Genomic DNA, 18967 nt, shown 5'->3' with positions numbered 1-18967 from the left:
CTGACTGCATAGTGATGTTGGAGAAGAGACCCAGAAAACGAAACCCAACATTTCTCATGGGTAACAAGGAGGAGATAGTCCCTTTTCATGATTGGCATGGCTGGAAAAAGAGGCAGACCTTGCTCCAATCATGCTCCAAGAATTAGCTTTATCTCTTTGACCCAAAACCTTGTAAAAAGGGGAGATTGTTTAAGTAACAGATTCTACTCTCTTGGGTTTCTCACCACTAAAAATCCTGGCTAACCTAGAAGTCCAGCCCCTGTTGTAACCTGGCCTGGCTCTCTCTGGCCCCATGCTCAGTGGACACAGCTGTCCACAGCAAGCGAAACATTCGCTCACTGTGGGATTAAGCATTAACAATGGGATGGAAAATCAGAGGAGAGGAAAGATTTTCCATTCTATATTTCTTTTTTTTTTTTTCCTTAAAAAAAAAAAAATTACTGCCCTTCTGGGCTCTTTTGCTATTGGCTTCACTTTTGGACTCCCTGCTTCTTGGAGCCAGCTGGAGTAGTTCCAAAGACCTGCGCCTGTAGACTTGAGCCATGTTTCACAAATATGCTTCCCAGATTCTGCGTAAGCACGCAGGGGTTGATCGGGATGCTATCCTTGTAGCAGCCACACTCCATAATAGCAAAGAACCAGCTGCCGTCTTTGGGAAACCTGTCCAGGAAAAGCAGCCATCCAGAGTTTCCGGGACAAATTCTCCTCTGAGATGGGTGAAGCCGGGAGCTGCCTAAGTTATGAGTCACCAGGTCATCTGCAGCCTCATCTGAGGCAGAGGCCTGAAGGTGGAGGGCAGAGTTGATAGAAGAGGAGGAGGTCTCCTTGGAAAGGGTCCCCACTGCCTTTGCCACCATGGCTCTGCTTCCCATTCCAGCTCTTGGAGGCCCTGTGGGGGACAAACCAGTGGGGGGCATTTAGGGGCCCAGAACTTTGGGTCAGGGCTCTCAGACTGGCATGGAGAGGGTTAAGGCAGTGACCAGATAGCAGCCTTTTGGCAGCACAGCCCTCCTCAGCAGAAGGAAGGATATAGCTGTATGAACTGCCTGCTTCACAATGCCTCACATGTCCCCAGGGGCCCGCCTGCAAATAGATTTCATCTTGCTTTCTCTTGTACTTTTCAAAGCTTCCTGTTTTCTCACGGTCCTTTTGGACAGTTTACAGTCTCTCTCTCCCTCCCTCCCTCTCTCTCCCTTTGAGGAAAGGAACACCCTTCTTATTAAAAGAGAGAGAGAGAGAAGAATGTAAGGGAAGGGCAGCTGAGCAGAGGCCATTCTCCTCGGCTGCAGGCTTCGGCTCTTTGACCTTTTCTCTTAGAATAGGAAAACACAGGCTTCCTGGTGCATCTCAGTCCTCAGGCTCAGAGTAGCTGGTTGGCACGAAGTGGTGTGCCTCTTCTTGGCTCTGTGGGCCTCTGGCCCAGGGCAGCCTGCTGCCATCACCTCGTCTCTGCACGCAGCCGGCTTCTTGGTGTCGCTGGCTGTCCACATTGTCACTGCAGCTCACGGGAAGTGGCCTGAGGTGCCTCCAGGCCCTGGACAGGGAGGGAAGGGGTATGAGGAGGCCAAAATCTGAATAAGTGAGCTGGGCATCAGCCAGTTATTAAAAGGGCTGAGGATTGGGGAGCCACAGAAAGGGCTCTCCCAAAGGCTGCAATTCAGGATGAATCTTCTCTTTCCAACCACATTTCTCAGTGCAGTGTCAGACACAGCTCCTTCCATTTCTGTATGCCTCAAGTGACCTGGCGACTATTTACTCAAAGGACTCCTTACTTCATCCTCCTGTTAATATTTCCTCCAAATAATTAGTTTAAAAAACACTCTTCTTGGGGCACCTGGGTGGCTAAAGCCTCCGCCTTCCGCTCAGGTCATGATCCCAGGGTCCTGGGATCGAGCCCCACATCAGGCTCTCTGCTCAGTGGGGAGCCTGCTTCCTCCTCTCTCTGCCTGCCTCTCTGCCCACTTGTAATCTCTGTCTGTCAAATAAATAAAATCTTAAAAAAAAAAAAAAAAACAACAACCAACAAAAAACACTCTTCTCTCTAAAGATCTCTCGATTTCCAGAATGTGAGAGGCTACTATGTACATGTTAATGATGCTAATATTTACTGTTTAGCAAGCCCTTTACATGAATTATCTCATTTGATCCTTACAACAATCTTCATAAGAAACCATTATGGTCATTGACATTTTACAGAAGAGAAAATGGAGCAAGTTCTCTCTCCTTCTGTGGTCTCACTATCACCTCTCTGCTCTGCTATTTCCAAACCTAATGATTCATGCAACCCACTTTTAAAGGACAGTTCAAAACATTTGTTCCAATTTTCTATTAAATGTTGAGGTCCCCCTCCATTTAAAAAGTAAGCATAAAAGTGGGTCTTTGATGAAAAAGCTGAGATTTGAGATCAGAGGCACATGAATACCCTTCATTAGAGCAACCGAGGGTTCAGGAGGGACAGACCCATTGAAATGACCACCTGCACCATGAAATCTGAGACTTCACCATTCCAGGAGCTTCCTGACAGCCGCCCTAATTTAATCCCCCACAGACCTTGGCAGGAGATGATTCAGCAAGTCTTGACGTGGGTAAGCTCTTAGCCACATATCTCATGATTATAAGGGGCCTAGACATAGACTGACTGCATTTCCCAGGAGAAGAAACTAGCATTTTGGTGATCCTCCCCGACTCTTCTTCTTTCTTCCCGTCTACTTCCCCTTCTCTACTGTAATGACTCTTCTTGGAGCTCACATCTCAAACCCCACCCAAGGGTGCCATCTTCAATTCACCCAGTTCATTTTCTCTGGCCTCTTTTCACTAACAGGGAATAAGGGGACTCTGAATTTCACAGACATAAAGTACCTTCTACAATCATCTATTGTCATGGGAGGATGGTCTTCTGAGAAAGGAAAAGAGGCCAGATATTCTGGACAAGGACCAAAGGGTTTTGTGGAAGGGTCAGAAGTTGAAAGGAAGAAGCTAAAGGTTTCTACCACAGAGGTGTGAATAGTGTCTAGTATCTCAGGTCCTGAGTACTCATCCCTATCTATCCTTCTCCCCCTAGGGATTCTGGTTTGTGAACTAGTGTGTATAGGGCTTATACGCATTTTAGTGGGAGAAAGGAAGAGATTTGGTGATGGCTGCTTTTTGGAATTTTTGCATGGGGTAGTGATACTTTCCTGACTTGTTTGCTTCTTCCTGCAACTAAATACTTAGGTATTTATTAAGTGTTATTGTGTGGATGACTCTGTGCTTGATCCTGAGGCTGACCACAAAGAAAAGGAAGGTACCCCTTGCATTTCAGAAAATAGCCTAGAGCTCCTTTAGTGTCCCAGACATCTTTATGAGTTGAGACACCCTCCTTCAACCCTGCAAAAGCTTTCCATTGGTGGGCCTGAAAGACTACCATAAACCATGAAGGGTAACTCTGTATGTAAATGGTTAACTTTACCAACAGCACAGAAATAAGTCTCCTCTACCAGTCACTCTCAGATAATAAAGCTGACCAGTCATCCCATCCCCCACTGTGGATCTTCCCCAAAACCATATGCTTTGAGTTCAGGGGACAATATCACTTTAATGTCCTGATATACTGTTGTACCACTAAAAATGTCCCACGATGTTTAGGAGTGAATGAATTGAGTCAGAAAAGCATTATGGTAGAAACACATTGTGCTATGTTAAAGGATCATAAAACATGGCTTGTTTAAAGCTAAGAAAGAATGTGGAAATTACTTATCAGTAGCCATTCTGGTGTGTGCATACCTCTGTGTGTTGGGGTGGGAGTGGGTTGGGTTGGGGAATGGGAAGGGAAGTGGGACCTCAGAGTAGATGAACTGCATTATTCCTCTGACCTTCAAGTCACAGTAGCTGTGGCAACAACAAATAGTTGGTCATTATCACAACGGTGATCACTGTGTTGCCTGTAATTTAAGGCTGAATAAAGTCCCTGAAAATAATGAAGAGATTTTATTCTGTATGAACACAAAAACAAACAGCACCCTATACATTCCTCAAGGTTAGGCTAAAATTCCATCTCCTTTATAAAAACCCTTTCAGACAAGTCCAGCTTCGAATACCTTAGCAACTAGAGATAGTAACTAAATGCAGAATCTCCCCTTTATAGGAGCCAAGTCCAGAAGGCACCCATCTCTTCAATTTTGTCTGGATTAAACTAGCATGAGACCCATTCAAGCTTGGACTAGTAGAGTAGTCTAATCTTGCAGCCTCCTGCTCATTTCCTCCTATGTGTCTTATGCTTAACCACACAGGGCTTGTGCTGTTTTCAGATCTTTTGCTGCAACCTCACCCCAAATAATCAGGAACCATCCCACAAACCAAAGGAGATAAACTTTTTTCTAAAAAGATTCATGAGTGGAAATTCCTAATACAGAATCTCTAGACTTAAAGCTTGCTTTCCTCCCTAGCCAGGAGGGAGAACTAGATAAACTAAGCTAAGCTAATAAACAGTACTGTACCAGAACTTCCACACACGTGCCAAGCTGAGTCACAGATTGATTCATCTTACCAGATCGTCTCTACTAAGAATAAAAGAAAGCAAGTGTCCATCCCACATGTAGGGCTTCTCCCCGGGACATTAAAATGAGACCAACACTCCCAGCCGTTTCCCTCTTGGGTCACCTTTTCCCCATGAATGTGGTGTGCAGATGCACTGAATACCGAGCGTGGGACACCAGTATGTCAAATTCATTCTTGCCAGTAAGGATGTTAAAAGGGAAAAAAGTACTTAAAACCCCCAAATATGAATCATTTACAAATACAGAACCAATTAGTTATTATCCATGCGAGGATTGTCTGCGACAGAGTTGTCATCCCAGCTGGCTGTCTCTTACCACCCAGCATTCTTTTCGGTTGGCCTCCCAAGGTCACTGTTAGGTCTACCCATTTTGCAGGGCCAGCTTAACTCTTACTTCCTAGGCCATTCAGAATCCACAACACTGTCCCTGAAAATATCTCTCCATGAGAAAGGAAAACTGGGGTCAGCTCAGGGGACACTGTACCCCAAGACCTCTCTCCAAGCCATCTCTCCCCTCATCTCAGTGCCCTCACAACATGGGCCTCCGAGGTTGGAGAGGGAAGGGAAACATTGCTCCCTTAACTCTGGCCTTAGCACAGACAGAAAACCTTCTTTCTCTTTTTCTCAGCACAGCCAAGGAAGGGCCGGATTCTCCAAACCCTTCTTACAAAAGAAGTTGGAGAACCACCGTTCTAACCCAACACATATCTGCACTTTGCTGGAAAAAGAAATGACAAAAGGACAAAAAGAAAGGAACAAATAAAACACATTTACTTTTTGTATAGCTGAGATAATATTTTCAGTATTTCAAATCTCTCCGCACAGACAAGACGCATTCCTTCCTTTAGGTCTCTATTTGTTTCTTCTAATTTTGACACCCGTCCCCACAAGAAGCCAATTAAAAAATTAGAAAGACATTGCACGATACAGTCTAACAAAAAAGTTATGTTGAGGGGACACAGGACGGTGTGGTGTTTGACCATATGGCCTCTGGTGGCTAGTGGCCTTAGTTCATGTTCCCAGCTCCAGCACCCATTAGCTGTGTGCCTTGGCCAAAGTGCCTTCATCCCTCAGTTTGTCTGTCTGCAAAATGGGAGTGATAACAGTACCCAACTCAGGGGACTGATGTGGGAATTAGATGTGATACTCTACAGTGGACTTGGGACAGTATCTTCCATGCTATAATACTCCATAAGCATTAAACAAGCAATCATATACTTACTCTTAAAGTGAAGCATACTTGGAGATTTGCTTTTCAGATCAGGCCTTCTACTTTTCTACAGCTTACATCAAAATGAAGCTATAATAGGTTTGCGAGTTTTGCCTTATGTTTAATGTAATAGGGACACAATCTCAGGAGTCCGTCCCTACTGGCTTCCCCTCTGAGCCTAGGCACCATCCACGCCCTCCCTGATGTCACTGGGGACCTTTCACTTGGAGGTCACTTCAAATGCCAGGATCCCCCACAAAGTCAAAGCACGTTCATCCTTACTCAGGCCCGGGTATGGGATTATCTGGCAGGGCCCACTGCCACAACTGACCTGTCTTCCCCTCATCATTGTTTCTGACAGCTGTGTGGAAAGGAATTCAACCGGATGCACAACCTCATGGGTCACATGCACCTGCACTCCGACAGCAAACCCTTCAAGTGTCTTTACTGTCCGAGCAAATTCACCCTAAAGGGGAACCTGACACGCCACATGAAAGTCAAGCATGGGGTCATGGAGCGGGGCCTCCATTCTCAAGGTAATCTCTCCTCCAGGAAGCACCCAAGGCTGCTGAGACCAGTGGATAACAAAAGGGAGCTGAATTTGGTTTTAGGGGGCTTTATTTTGGGGGGCTATTCCTATTGTTGAAAAGGGATCATAATTTTCAAGACACAGCAGAGAAGGAAGAGGCTTACAATATGACTATAACAAATACAGTGCCACTATCTGAAGGTAATATATAGAAGTGAATTATAGAGGAGAGATTGGAATATCAGAATGATGCCAGTCAGTACTGTTATTAGACAGTCCTCCATTTGAGAGCCTAACCTGGTCACTGTATCTTACCCCAATTGGGGTCTTAAATCCTAAAAGGCACCTAACGACTCTGTCATTCTTTTGGAAAAATAAAGAGCATCACTATATATCAGAGAGATGCTTTGAAAGTTAACAGACTTTCAACAATTTTAATGTTTTCATCTACAAAAGGTGTTAGCACTTTTTCACTCTAGTGTTTGAAATGGCTCAAAAATCATGAGTCAGATTAAAAAGATCCTCCCTGTGCCCCTTATATGATCAAAGCTATAGACATCTCCATTGCCTGACAATATCATAAGGCAGGCTGAGTTGGACTTCTGTCTCCTTTCTGTGCCCCCACCCTGGACGCCTGATTGTCCCCACCTCCTCCTCAGGGCCTGGCTGCTGGCTTATCAGGAGCAGAGACCTTCAAGATCAAACCAGGCGGAGCCTTACCATGTGTTTGTTGGCTCCTGAAAAATCCCTCCCTGCAGGGCCCTCAAAATGAAACTCAGAGTGAGAGCCTTTCACAGGGCTGTGCCCAACAGCAGGGATACTCGTGGTTGGACACGGGGGCTTTGGATCTCTCTGTGCCCTCTCTATCCTATTTCTGCTCAGGGGCCTGGTTATGGAGTGGCCTCCTTGGCCCCAAATGGTATATATATATATTTTTCAAGATGATAATATCTTTCTTACAATTTTATCTTTTTCTCATGGCAAAATATATGCTCATGGAAAATAATGAGAAATGTATTAGAAGTGAAAAGAAAAATATGTCAGAATCACCTAATGTTTGAGATTTTGACATAAATCCTTCCAGCAAATGTGGTGATGAACATCCTTATGCATTTTGTGCACCTGTCTGACTATTTTCATAGTTTCAGTCCTCAATGGTATAATTGCTAAGTCAAGCTATGCTTATTTTAAGCTTTTGGCACGTGTCGCCCAATTTACCTTAAAGGAGTTATACTGATGTAAACTACATCTGTAACAAGGCCCATCTGTCCACAGTCTTACTGGGAATTTACTTTTATTTATTTTTATTTTATTTTAATCTAGTTTAATTTTTTTAAGTAGGCTCCACACTCAGTATGGAGCCCAGTGTGCGGCTTGAACTCATGACCTGAGCTGAAATCAAGAATGGGATGCTTAACCGACAGAGCCTCCCAGGCGCCTCTGGGAATTTGTTTTTAAAATGTAAAATCAAACTATACTAAATGGCCCTGGGTACCATCCAATGACCTATTTTCACAGCTTTTCCTGGGGCCTGAATATTACTTTTTATTACAGGTTTTGGAAGGGGGAGAATTGCCCTGGCCCAGACGGCAGGAGTACTCAGGAGTCTGGAGCAGGAGGAGCCCTTTGACCTTTCCCAGAAGCGTGGGCTGAAGGGGCCAGTGTTCCAGTCAGATGGGGAGAGCGCCCGGGGCAGCTCCTGCCATGAGGAAGAGGAGGAGGACACCGGCTGTGAGGTGGGAGGAGACAGCCCAGGTCTGGCCCCCCAGAGCAGGCAGCCCTGCACTCCCCACAATCTACCCGTGCAGCCCGAGCAGGCTCCCAGGGCACTCAAGGACACCTGCGAGGAGGAGGAGGAAGAGGAGGAGGCCGAGGCTGAGGAGGACAAGCCAAAAGGAGAGCACCAGGAGAGGAGCAAGGACAGCCTCAGGGCAGAGGGCAGCCAGGAGAGAGAATTGGCTGGGAGAGAAGAGTGTCTCCGCCTCAGGGCTCTGCAGAGTGCCCGGCGGGGGCCCTCCTTTTCTGATTACTTGTACTTCAAACACCGAGATGAGAGTTTAAAAGAATTACTGGAGAGGAAAATGGAAAAACAAGCAGTGCTTTTAGGTATCTAAGTGGACAGTTTTAAAATTGCATTTGGAAAATGAGAACTAGGCAGCTCAAATATAACTTTCTGCATGAGCTGTCATTTGCTGGAGACCAGCGAATGGTGCAAATCTTTACAAATGGCTCAAGACTACATGACTGGGGGTTTATCCTCAGTCATGTAAATGCTTCTCAGGTCTTTCCCTGGGCCCTTGGTTTCTAACAGCCATGCAGGGTCCTCTTCAGTGCTATTTTATACAACTCCTCTATAATAGACTGTCCATATTCTAGATACCTAATTGCAAGCTGATGCTGAGGTGCTTTTCAGAAATTCTCTTTTCCTTTGACTAATATGCAATACATGGTAAATTTCCTTTTAGTTGCAAAAATATGGTGCTTGATATGTTACCTTATTAATGATGATTTAGTTGAATGTGTGGAAGTAATAATCTTTTTCTAGATAGATAAAAATGTTAGTAGTTGTATATATGAAAATCACCTTTATTAAATAAGCCAACATACCAGAGACGACAAGGAGAGTGAGGTATTGAAGAGGATATTCTCAAGTAATTGGTGCAGATATAAGAGAGAAAGTTCAAGAAAATACAAACTTTAGCTAATGGAAAACCAGCAGTACTTAGATTCCTGCCTGGGTCTGCCTCATTTGGCATCAGCTCATTAGATGTGGCATTTGGAGCATATTTTCAGGGGCCCCCAAAGTGGTCAGCACCTGCAGGCTAACCTCTTGTGTCCTGAGTAGAGCTCCCTCCTGGAGATCTTGCTCTGAGGTCCTAGGCCCCATAAAGTAACTGCAGAAGTTGTCGCCTTAGGAGCAGTGGATTTCTCCTCAGCACTGAACTAGGGGTGTGGGGAGGAAGCCTGGCCATCTAACTGCTGCTTATTTAGACTGTCAGAATAGCCATCAGCTCATTACTGCTAAGGGAGATGCTGGATTGTGTTCTCAATGCTGCCAGCACGTTAGAATCATCTAGGGGAACTTCAAATATATATATCAATGCTGAGGCCTCAACCTCTGAGATTCTGATTTAGTTTGACCTAGACTGGATCCCCAGCTATGGTCTTTTCTAAAAGTCTTCCCCAAATGATTCTTCTGTGCAGGAAGATGGAGAAAGACTGACTGGGCTAATAGGGTGGTTCCCAAGACCCCTCCTTTGGACTCCATAAATATGTATTTCTGGCTTCAGACTCATTAAAATACAGAGCAGGAGACCTTGAAATCATACTGCTAGCTTAGGGCTTCTTACCTGATCTGGAAGAGCCTCACAAGGACACAGACACACGTATGTGTGCATGCGCGCACACACACACACACACACATACACACTCTGTAGAAACACACACTCTTTTTATTAGAAGATGATGCCTGTGATGTTTATGGTCACCTAATATGTTTAAAAATACATAGCCAGCCTACAGTGACTCGTTATCTCTCCCTAGATGCTTGAATCATGATTCTAGTAGGTGGCGATGACTGTCCTGGGTGGGTCGAACCCAGCTGTAGGCTTTCCTTAGGCACGGCTGCCAAGTAAAGCAGGGGTCAAGGGACATCGCAGACTGACCATAAGCAGTAACCCTCTGGTACTGTGTCTAAGTAAAAACTGCCTCTTGGTTAGTAGTTTCAACTCTTACTGATAGAGCTAGGTACTGTTTCTTGTGTTGCTTTCTCTCCTCCTAAAGTTCCAGTACATTCCTTGAGAAGACCCGGCCCATCTCTGATGGCTGGATGCCAGCTTTTTCTCTTGGCCAAGGTTCCCCCTGAGCCTCATCCACTTCTAATCATCCCCACCCCCCACCCCTGCCCTCACTGAGCGCTTTGTCAATCCCTGACACATTTCTTGCCCCCTTGCCTAAAACTCTTTCTTTTCAACCTCACCACCACCGCAAAGTGCCAAAGCTGTTTGGGTTTCCTACCCACTCATCTCCTGAGATCAGGCTCCCACAAAGGGATGCTGAAGGGAATAGTGTGGGTTTCTGTGGGTACAAACCTAATTCTGTGCCGGGAAAATGTACCAAGTCCTCAGAGGCATGGCTTGCCTTCTGTTCATTATTAATATAGCTCATTAGTGCCTCTGGTAAAATCATGCAGGAGGCTGGCAACATCTGTGAGGCCTCCAACTCTCAGGGTCCTGTCACAAGTTCATTCTCTCAGTAGCCTATAGTAATTGAAGACAGACTTCCATGGTGCTCTGGGTATGCTTTGCCAGAACCAGGAAATCTAGATTACCAAACTCTAGTCTTCTCCAACCAAATGAATCATGTGAGAATGTTCGAGGATCAAGTTTATGTTGAGATGGAGAGAGTATGGTCTAGAATGGTGGTTTCCAAACTGTGGATCGAGGAGCCAGAGGTCTCTCTTAGGCCCCTCCAAAGCTGCTAGGGGAGAAGGAGAAACTCTCAGCGCCCATACCCATTGCACTCAAAGTGGCTCACATTTCATCTGTTTCTCATGTTAGCCTTCCAAGTAAAATTTCATTTTGAGGGAGAAAAAAGATGTCTAAGAAAAGTAATTTAAAAAGTGTGAGGAAGTATATTATAAAGCCTGTTTTTAGTTCTTGACTCTGGGTATGAGAGACTTAATTAGATCTAGCCCGATGGTAAATATACACTGACTTTGTAAGAATTAAGGCTAAATCTTGGTTTTGTATAATATTGAGTGGCCAAAATCCTGATTTGCCTGGACCGACCCTGGTTTATAACTCTGCCCCAGGATAATTACTAAGAGCATCACCTCAGCTCTCAAAAGTATCCCAGTTGGGGTGCTGAATTCTATGAACACCCATGCACAAGTGCAGAGCGAAGGGAAGGGTTGGCCAACCTTGCCTACTGGGCTAATGAATAATAATAATGCAAACCTGAAGGACAGCACATGGGGATCACCCCGAGAGAATTCAGGGTAAAACCATCCAAAGCTATCAGCTCTCTAAGGGCTAGAGCAGCATAACATTCACCTTCTTGTGACACTCTGAAAATAGGTCACTACCGAACACTCTCCAGGATTTTGACTGCTGTCACTCTGAAACAGCCAACTGACTAGCCAAGTGGCGTATTTTTCTTTTATCCTTTTTCTTCAGGCCTATGATTACCTCCCTGTTTTTGCCTTCTAATTCCTTCCATTCTTTCTTTAAAAAAAAAAATTTTGACTCCCCATTGGCCATTAGACTGAGGCTGATCGTTCATAACCCCACAAGGGGAACTGGAATATTTGTATATGAGTAGCTGCGTGAGAAAGTCCAATGTGCATACTGTATTTATTAAGCCCGAAAGGCATTTAATAAAATATTAACATTGCATTTTGAATCTTGATCTTTGCTTTGCTAGAACAAAATGTAACAGAGCTAACATTTAAAAATCCTTCACATATTTGGACAACATTACACCAAATGTTGATTTTGTACAGAACTCTGGCTTGCTATTTAAATACTAAAATTCCAAGTATGTAGTACCCCAAGTTGTGAATATCGCTTTCTGCTTCAGTGAAAAAGCAGTTTACCTGAAAATAGCATGTAACCTATATTTTGTTAATTTAAGCAAATAAAGACATGTTGAAAAGGCTGAGTCAATTATTTGCACATACCTGAAATTTTGCAAGGAAGCTACGATTATCAGTGTCTCACTCCTGCCCTTATCCCTTTTGCCAGGGTGGTTCCTTTTGGAGCTTCAACCCTAGGGATATACAGATTTTGGAGTCTCCCTGTCTCAAGGCTTCAGAAAGGATTCATGAACCTCAGACAATCCGCAGGAGGGATGACACCTTCTTCATCCTCTTTTTCTTTCCCATTCAGAAAAACTAGTTCTGGAAGGGTGTTATGAGGAAGTAGGAAGTGAGCAACAAGATGGCCTTCCTCTGTGTTAAGTTCTTTGTAGGATAAAGTTGAACCAAGAGGCCATGTACCATACTGGACATGAGCACCAATTCTGGTGTCAGCTTCCTGGGTCCAAAGTCCAGCTCTCCTACTTGCAATCTTTGACCAGTTTGTGAACCTCTCTGTGCCTCTGTTTCTTCACCTGTAAAATGGGATTAGGAACCTTACTCACCAAGTTGTTTGTAGGTTAACTGAGTCAATTGTGCAAGACACCTGAAAAGTGCCTGGCTCATGGTGCATGCTGTGTAAGAATTCACCATTAACTGTCTCCAGCAAAGTGGCCAGAAGACAGAACACTCAGCTCTTCTTCTCAGCCCACAAAGCTGTGTTGGCAAGGAAAGTCCCCAATTCTGAGAGTGCTTCACTTTTAAACATCATACACTGTTCTATGCCATGCATGGTGCCAGGTGATCACACACTTGATTTTATTCAAACCTCACACAACCCTAAGAGACAAATGTTGTTATTTCCATTTTACTGATGAAGAAATGGAGGTTCAGCAGAGTGAAATAAGTTGCTTCAAACAAATTGCCTCCAAAGCATGTACCGGGTTGGTTTCTTTGGAAGTAGATGATGAGACAAATCTGGGTGCAAGATGTTTACCAGGGATTAGCCCTGGTGAAAACAAAGGGGAGGAGAGAAGGCTGAGTAAAGAGAGAGGACGAGCTGTGATACAGGTCTGACAAAGGCTCACTCAACAGAGCAGATGGCTCACAGCCATGATTGGCCATCAGAGTTGTGCCATGTTGGGTAGAGATGCTCAGGGCTTTGCACAGCCTTCTTGCTCAGTTATGAGGTATGGGCTACCCTGGAAAGGGCACAGCCTCAGACAGTGTGACTCTGTATCAGGGACAGACCCTGAAGGAGCCAGCGGCTAGAGGCTATCTACTGACCGACAGCTCCATACAAGCCCTTCCTTGGAGACACACTGCTTGCCCCATCCCTGTGTCTACTACAGTCTACCCCTGGCATTACTCCAGTACACTCATCCATGTGCATTCATGGAATATCTCCTCAGGGATACGAGTGGGCCTCTCTTTCTGAAGGAAAACTTAGAAGAGGAAGATGAGTAGGATAAACTTTAGCCCTCACTGTTGTCATTAGTCTAGGAGACACAGCTGATACTCCTTCTTCCTCCATTACCTGTCTGGATCATTGTCACCATCAGATACCACCTACACTAGTTTCAGTGGCTTTTTAATTAGTGTGACCCAGAGTCTCATTCCCAAGGGGTCTGAGCCTTGACCACCAAGTTGCTATAGATTACAAGTTTGTGTCCTCCCACCCCCAATTTATATGTTGAAGCCCTGATCGCTGGTATGATGGTATTTGGAGGTAAGCCTTTGGGAAATCATTAGATTTAGAAGAAGTCATAAACTTGGAAGCTGCTCCTGATGGGATTAGTGCCCTTACAAGAAGAGGAGGAAACCAAGAGTTCTCTCTTTCTCTACCACTTGAAGACATGGCATGAAGACAAACCACAAAGCTGATCCTTAACCAGATACAGAACCTGTCAACACTTTGATCTTATAATTCCCAACCTCCAGAACTCTGAGAAATAAGTGTTTATTGCTTAAACTACCTAGTCTGTGATATTGTGTTATAGCAGTCCAATTGGATGAAGACATACGGCCTTTTCAGAATGAGGTTGCTGTTCTTGTTCATTTGTAGTCACAAGTAGGAAAGGAAGTACCAAAAGAAACCCAATTGGGTGACCTGGGTTCCATATGTATTCCTCCATGACGCATTTTGTAATCACAGCCTTCTCCCTCCTGATGATTGGGTTGATTACCTCTGCCAGAATGGTGACTCCATTCCTTGTTTGCTGGTCCCCGGAAACAAGGAACAAAAAATGCCTAGACGGCAGCTGTAGCTTCTAATGCAAAGGTACCCTTGCTAAATCCACAGGTGAAAGGGTATTCCTTTTTGAGGATGAGAATTTCTAACCCTGCAGAACCCAGAGTTACAGGAATGAGAAATCTAATAGTGTGTTACTATCAGTATTGACCGGGGTGGTGGTGGGGGGCAGATTCCTGTCTCTACCTTTGGAAGTATGGGTCTGTTCCTATGATGAAAAAAAACACTGACTCTTCAAGATGGAAAGGCCTCAATACAGTTAATGTCTCACTAATTGATTAATTGATCTTCCTGAACAATGGTGCCATATTGGAAGATCAGCATCAGTTTTTGTGGCTGGCATGTTGGATATTCAGTAGTGATAAGGGTTAGATCAGACTTGGTAAATGTACTTTATGTTGTTAGGTGCATGTGTAGCCTCCATATCTATCACTGTGGCTACTTCATTCATATGTGGGGGGGGGTTTGTTTATTTTAGCACTGGGGTGGTTGTTGATAAGGGTTGAATTCAACTAGCAATGTCATTGTCTGTCTGGTTTTTTAATGTCTCCTCCATAGTGCATGCTACCTGGTGAATGTTAACATGTGATGCAGATTTTCATTCTTCTATTCATTTGCTTATGTCCATCCACCCTAAATAATAGTGAATACCTACTTTAATTAGAGTGGTCTGAAAAAGTGACATTTAATTTGGGAACTTTAGAATATAAGGAGGCTGGGGTGCCTGGGTGGCTCAGTGGGTTAAGCCCCTGCCTTTGGCTCAGGTCATGATCTCAGGGTCCTGGGATCAAGTCCCACATGGGGCTCTCTGCTCAGCGGGGAGCCTACTTCTCCCTCTCTCTCTGCCTGCCTCTCTGCCTACTTGTGATCTCTGTCTCTCTGTCAAATAAATAAAATATTTGAAAAAAAATAAAAAGAATATAAGGAGCCATCCATGGGGAAAGCCAGGGGAAGGGCATTCCAGACAGAGCAGACAGCATGTGCAAAGGGCAATGGTATAGGGAACATGGCCAAGGAGAGAAGACACTGTGGTCGCACACAGCAGGAACAAGAGAGTGATGTAAGGAGAGGCTGGCATGCAAAGGCACTGAGCAAGGGGGCTGAAATGATGAGATTCACATGTTCTAAAGCTCATTCTGGCTGTAGTGTGGAGGACAGATTAGAAGGAAGCCAGGATGATGTTGGGAGACGACTAAGAAGCAGTTTTAATAGCCTGTGAGAGGTAACATCAGCCTTGATTAAGGAGGTAGCAAGGAAGAGTTATAAGTGAATGGTTCAAAAGCTCTTTTGGGGGTCGAATTGATTTGTTCTATTGAAGACTAATTGTCATAATAACAAAAATGTATATTTTTCTAAATACAAAATAAAATGCCACTTAATACAAAGTCCATCTCCTCACATAATGATAGAAAGGATGAATCAGAGTCTCAGAGCTATCCTAAAACCCATTCTCTTCACTCAGTTGGCAAGACAGCATACTTACCAAGTAATGTAGGTAGAATTAAGCCCATCTGGTTTCTTGGGGTTTGCTCTGGGTTACAGTTCTGATGAAATAAATAGTCAGGACCAAAGAAATCAGTGAAGCTTTTCAGACGCAGAGCCTGGGAAGGAATGGTGGAAGTGAGGACAAATGAGCACACGGTCAGAAATCCGAGAACTAAGGAAAGACGCTAGAACTCCAAGACGGTAAGTGAGGCTGCAAAAAGTCCTTTTGGTCTCTGTAGGCCCTGAGGACATCTCTGATGCAGCCAATAAAATAAGGCATGTTAATAACAATGAACTTGCCTGTTTATTAACTAGATGCCCTCCAAATAACATTTTCCTTTGAAGCTCTTCAAAGGGCAAGAGTACCGTCATCAGGAAATTTTTATCCAGTGCACATAGTCTTCAGCAACAATGCAGGACAAATGAGATGTTGTCATATTTTAAGTCCCCAACTGAATTGGCCCACAGCACCACAGTCAACACCTGAAGAAAAAGTAAAACATAAAAACATGTGGAAGGAATTGGTTCCTATCCTTAAGGAATGCACAGTTCCTAGCAAGGACTATGGAGGTTGGCAGGAGCATGGCTAATGGTTTTTTCAAATCTCCACAAAGCCTTCAAACTGAAAACTGTCTTCCTTGTGAAAACCCAGGTGTGAACACAGCCTGAATCATGAAACGCTGCGGCATTTCATAGTTTTGCACAGCAGAGCTGAGCCAAAAGTAACTTCCAAGCCCATTACAAACTTGCTGTGCAAGTGGAGGAAGACACGTTCATTTGAGAGCTGGGGAGTGACCCTTATAGGGTCCCAGGGGACCCAGTATCAGTGGCGCTCACTGCTTCCTCTTCCCTGGATGCAACAATATATTAAGAGAGAAAAAAAAAGAGGAGGCTGGTTCTTTTCATGATTTTCCTTTTTAATTTTTGTTGAAAATGGAACTGTGTTCTCTTGATCCTTCAAACAAATGGAAGGGAAGTGGAAGCCCAAAAGTTTCTCTTAGGCTCCCCAGAGAGAGGGGCTGCGTTTGTAGTGCGATGTGGGAAAAGTCCTTGTGTATCTGCCGCATTGTCACGTCGTCATACCAGAGTGATTTGCAGTAGGAAGTGTGGGATGAATACAATTTTTATGTAAGAGAAAGTGAAGGAGCCCCAGTCTTTGAATCCAAAGATCTCAGTTTGCCCTTCCTCCCTATGACGTGCTTCTCCTGACCACAGCACACCCTGCCCTCCATCCTCATTAGATGATGAAAGAAACACAAGAACACTCTCTGAACTTGACCCAAACATTGTCCAGCCAGAAATCTTTGTTATTCAGAATGCCCTTGGGTAGAGAAGGGGGGACAGGAGGGAGCTTGGAAGGACAAGCCTGAGAATACAGAGAAGCATTGCGAAGGGGGTCATTAAAGTTTCTGGCATCCCACCTGAAGAATCATTTTAAACCGATGTTTGCAATAGGAATTGCAAACTGGGTACATCTTAATAAACAAATGATCTTTGGAAGGAGACTGAAGAGATGCATTAAGAGACATCTAAAAGGATTATAAAGATACTTCTCTAAATTCAGCAATTCATCATTTCAAGCAAACTGGCAAATAATTTTGTTTCTTCTTCCAGAAAGTAGTAATAACGAAACTGTTCTCCAACTTCTGTCAGAAGAGGGGATGGCTGAGGTAAAATCTATTAATCATTCTGGACTTGCAATGATAGCTGTGTCATTCGCCTTTGTTGAAGGACAGCTTCCCCTCCAACCTGTCGCAAGCCGAGTGAAGAAAATAGCTTTGCTTCTCAAATCAGGCTAATGTTTAAAATCCTCAGCCATGGTTTTGCAAGACTATAGACCCAGAGCATTGAGTCAACTGCCTCTTCTGAAAAACCAGCTGAAAATAAAAGGAATATGAAATCCCCAGTGATAGTAGAGTCTTTAAAGGAAGAAAAAGCAAAAATCAAAGCAAGGTTAGGCAGAGACTTAGAAAGAGATCATTACAATGCCAGCCTCTCAGGGGACTTTTCATAAACATCATTGAGAATAATGCTGCATCTCTAGGAAGTAGGCACCACCGAAAGGGTCTAATCCCCTCAGAAGTCACTCTAAGCCCCTATGGAGACACAGATGATTTTGTGGATCTCAAAGGGCTCATCTTACTTCTTTCTGAAAGCTCTGCAGGCCTCCAGGATGCTAATCCCCTTACCTTCCCGAGGCGACACTTCACTTTTGATCTCAGGTTTATCTAATCAAATCATTTGCCTTATTTGGACTGTTAACTCCCTGAGCAAAGGACTTGCCCACCACTACATCCTCTCCAAGTTTTTAGGCCAACCAGAGATTGGATGTGACTGCTATCTCTGCTTCTCCTTGGGATACTATAAGAAGGGTATGAGATCGATACATGAGGTGACAAGAAAGATCCTGCAAAGGGACCTGCACAAAATGATGCTGTTCAGAAATATACATCTTTCCATGAAGGTTAAACTCTACAGAGCAGGAGGAGCTTCCAGAATGGTCCTGTGAGGATCTCACTGAAACCTCAACCCCAGAGAGACATCTATTAAACTATTAAAAGTAGCAGAGACAATCATACAAAAATCTCTGGAGAGGGACCAGAAAGGGCTTACAATAATTTAAGTATTATTTATTCAACCACACCTAAGGAAACTCAATAGGGAGAGTAAAAGACATGGCTGCACCCATCCCATCTACCCAGCTCCAGTGTGGTGGGAGATCAGCTCAGTGAGGTTGAAAGCCAAATGGCAAGTCCCATGTCCTTAGCTCTGTGCAGACCTCTGGGTGAGGGGCCAGGCTGGGGTGCCGGTTTCCCCACCCCAGACCCCTGTTCCATAAGGAGGAGCTGAGTGGGGCAGCTGGTGAATGCAGAAACTCCTTCCCCCACCTCCCTGTGTTGTGGAAGAGCTACTGAGGAGACTTGGAAGCGCAGTGGCAGCTCCCATCTCCTCCCATTTCTGTGGAGGAAGGCTATTCAAGACAACCCTGCCCCTGGGCTATGTAACCCCTCTTCTTAGGGAGGTGGTGGCAGCTGGTGGTATGTTTTTACAACACCATAATTAATGTAATTAATGTATCTAATGTAATAATTATATATTACAATGTAATTAGTATATTCACAGGTTTTATAATATATTCTTTTTTATTGTGATAAAATATACATAACATAAACATGACCATTTAAACCATTTTTAGGTGTACCCTGCAGTGGCCTTAGATACATTTATAATGTTATATAACTGTCACCACTCTCCATTTCCAGAGCTGTTGCATTGTCCCAAACAGAAACTCTGGACCTACTAAACACTAACTCCCTGCTCTCCCTCCCCCATCCCCTGGTAACCTGTATTTTCCTTTCTGGCCCTATGAATGTGGCTACTCT

At 44.3% G+C, this 18967-nt stretch overlaps 1 protein-coding gene across 3 annotated transcripts in view; it reads left to right on the top strand.

Moving 5' to 3' along the window:
* Positions 1 to 11928, top strand: part of ZNF366 (zinc finger protein 366) — a 66962-nt gene extending 55034 nt beyond the window's left edge. For all 3 annotated transcript variants that reach the window (XM_059175208.1, XM_059175207.1, XM_059175206.1), the window contains exons 4-5: positions 6106 to 6280; positions 7828 to 11928. In XM_059175208.1, coding sequence (XP_059031191.1) covers positions 6106 to 6280; positions 7828 to 8387 — 735 coding nt within the window. In that variant the 3' untranslated portion in view covers positions 8388 to 11928. The remainder of the gene's footprint in view (positions 1 to 6105; positions 6281 to 7827) is intronic.
* Positions 11929 to 18967: the final 7039 nt, after the last annotated feature.

Source organism: Mustela lutreola, chromosome 5, assembly GCF_030435805.1.
Source record: "Mustela lutreola isolate mMusLut2 chromosome 5, mMusLut2.pri, whole genome shotgun sequence".
Taxonomy (NCBI): domain Eukaryota; kingdom Metazoa; phylum Chordata; class Mammalia; order Carnivora; family Mustelidae; genus Mustela; species Mustela lutreola.
The sequence above is the reverse complement of the archived record's forward strand: the minus strand, read 5'-3'. Positions and strand labels throughout refer to the sequence as shown.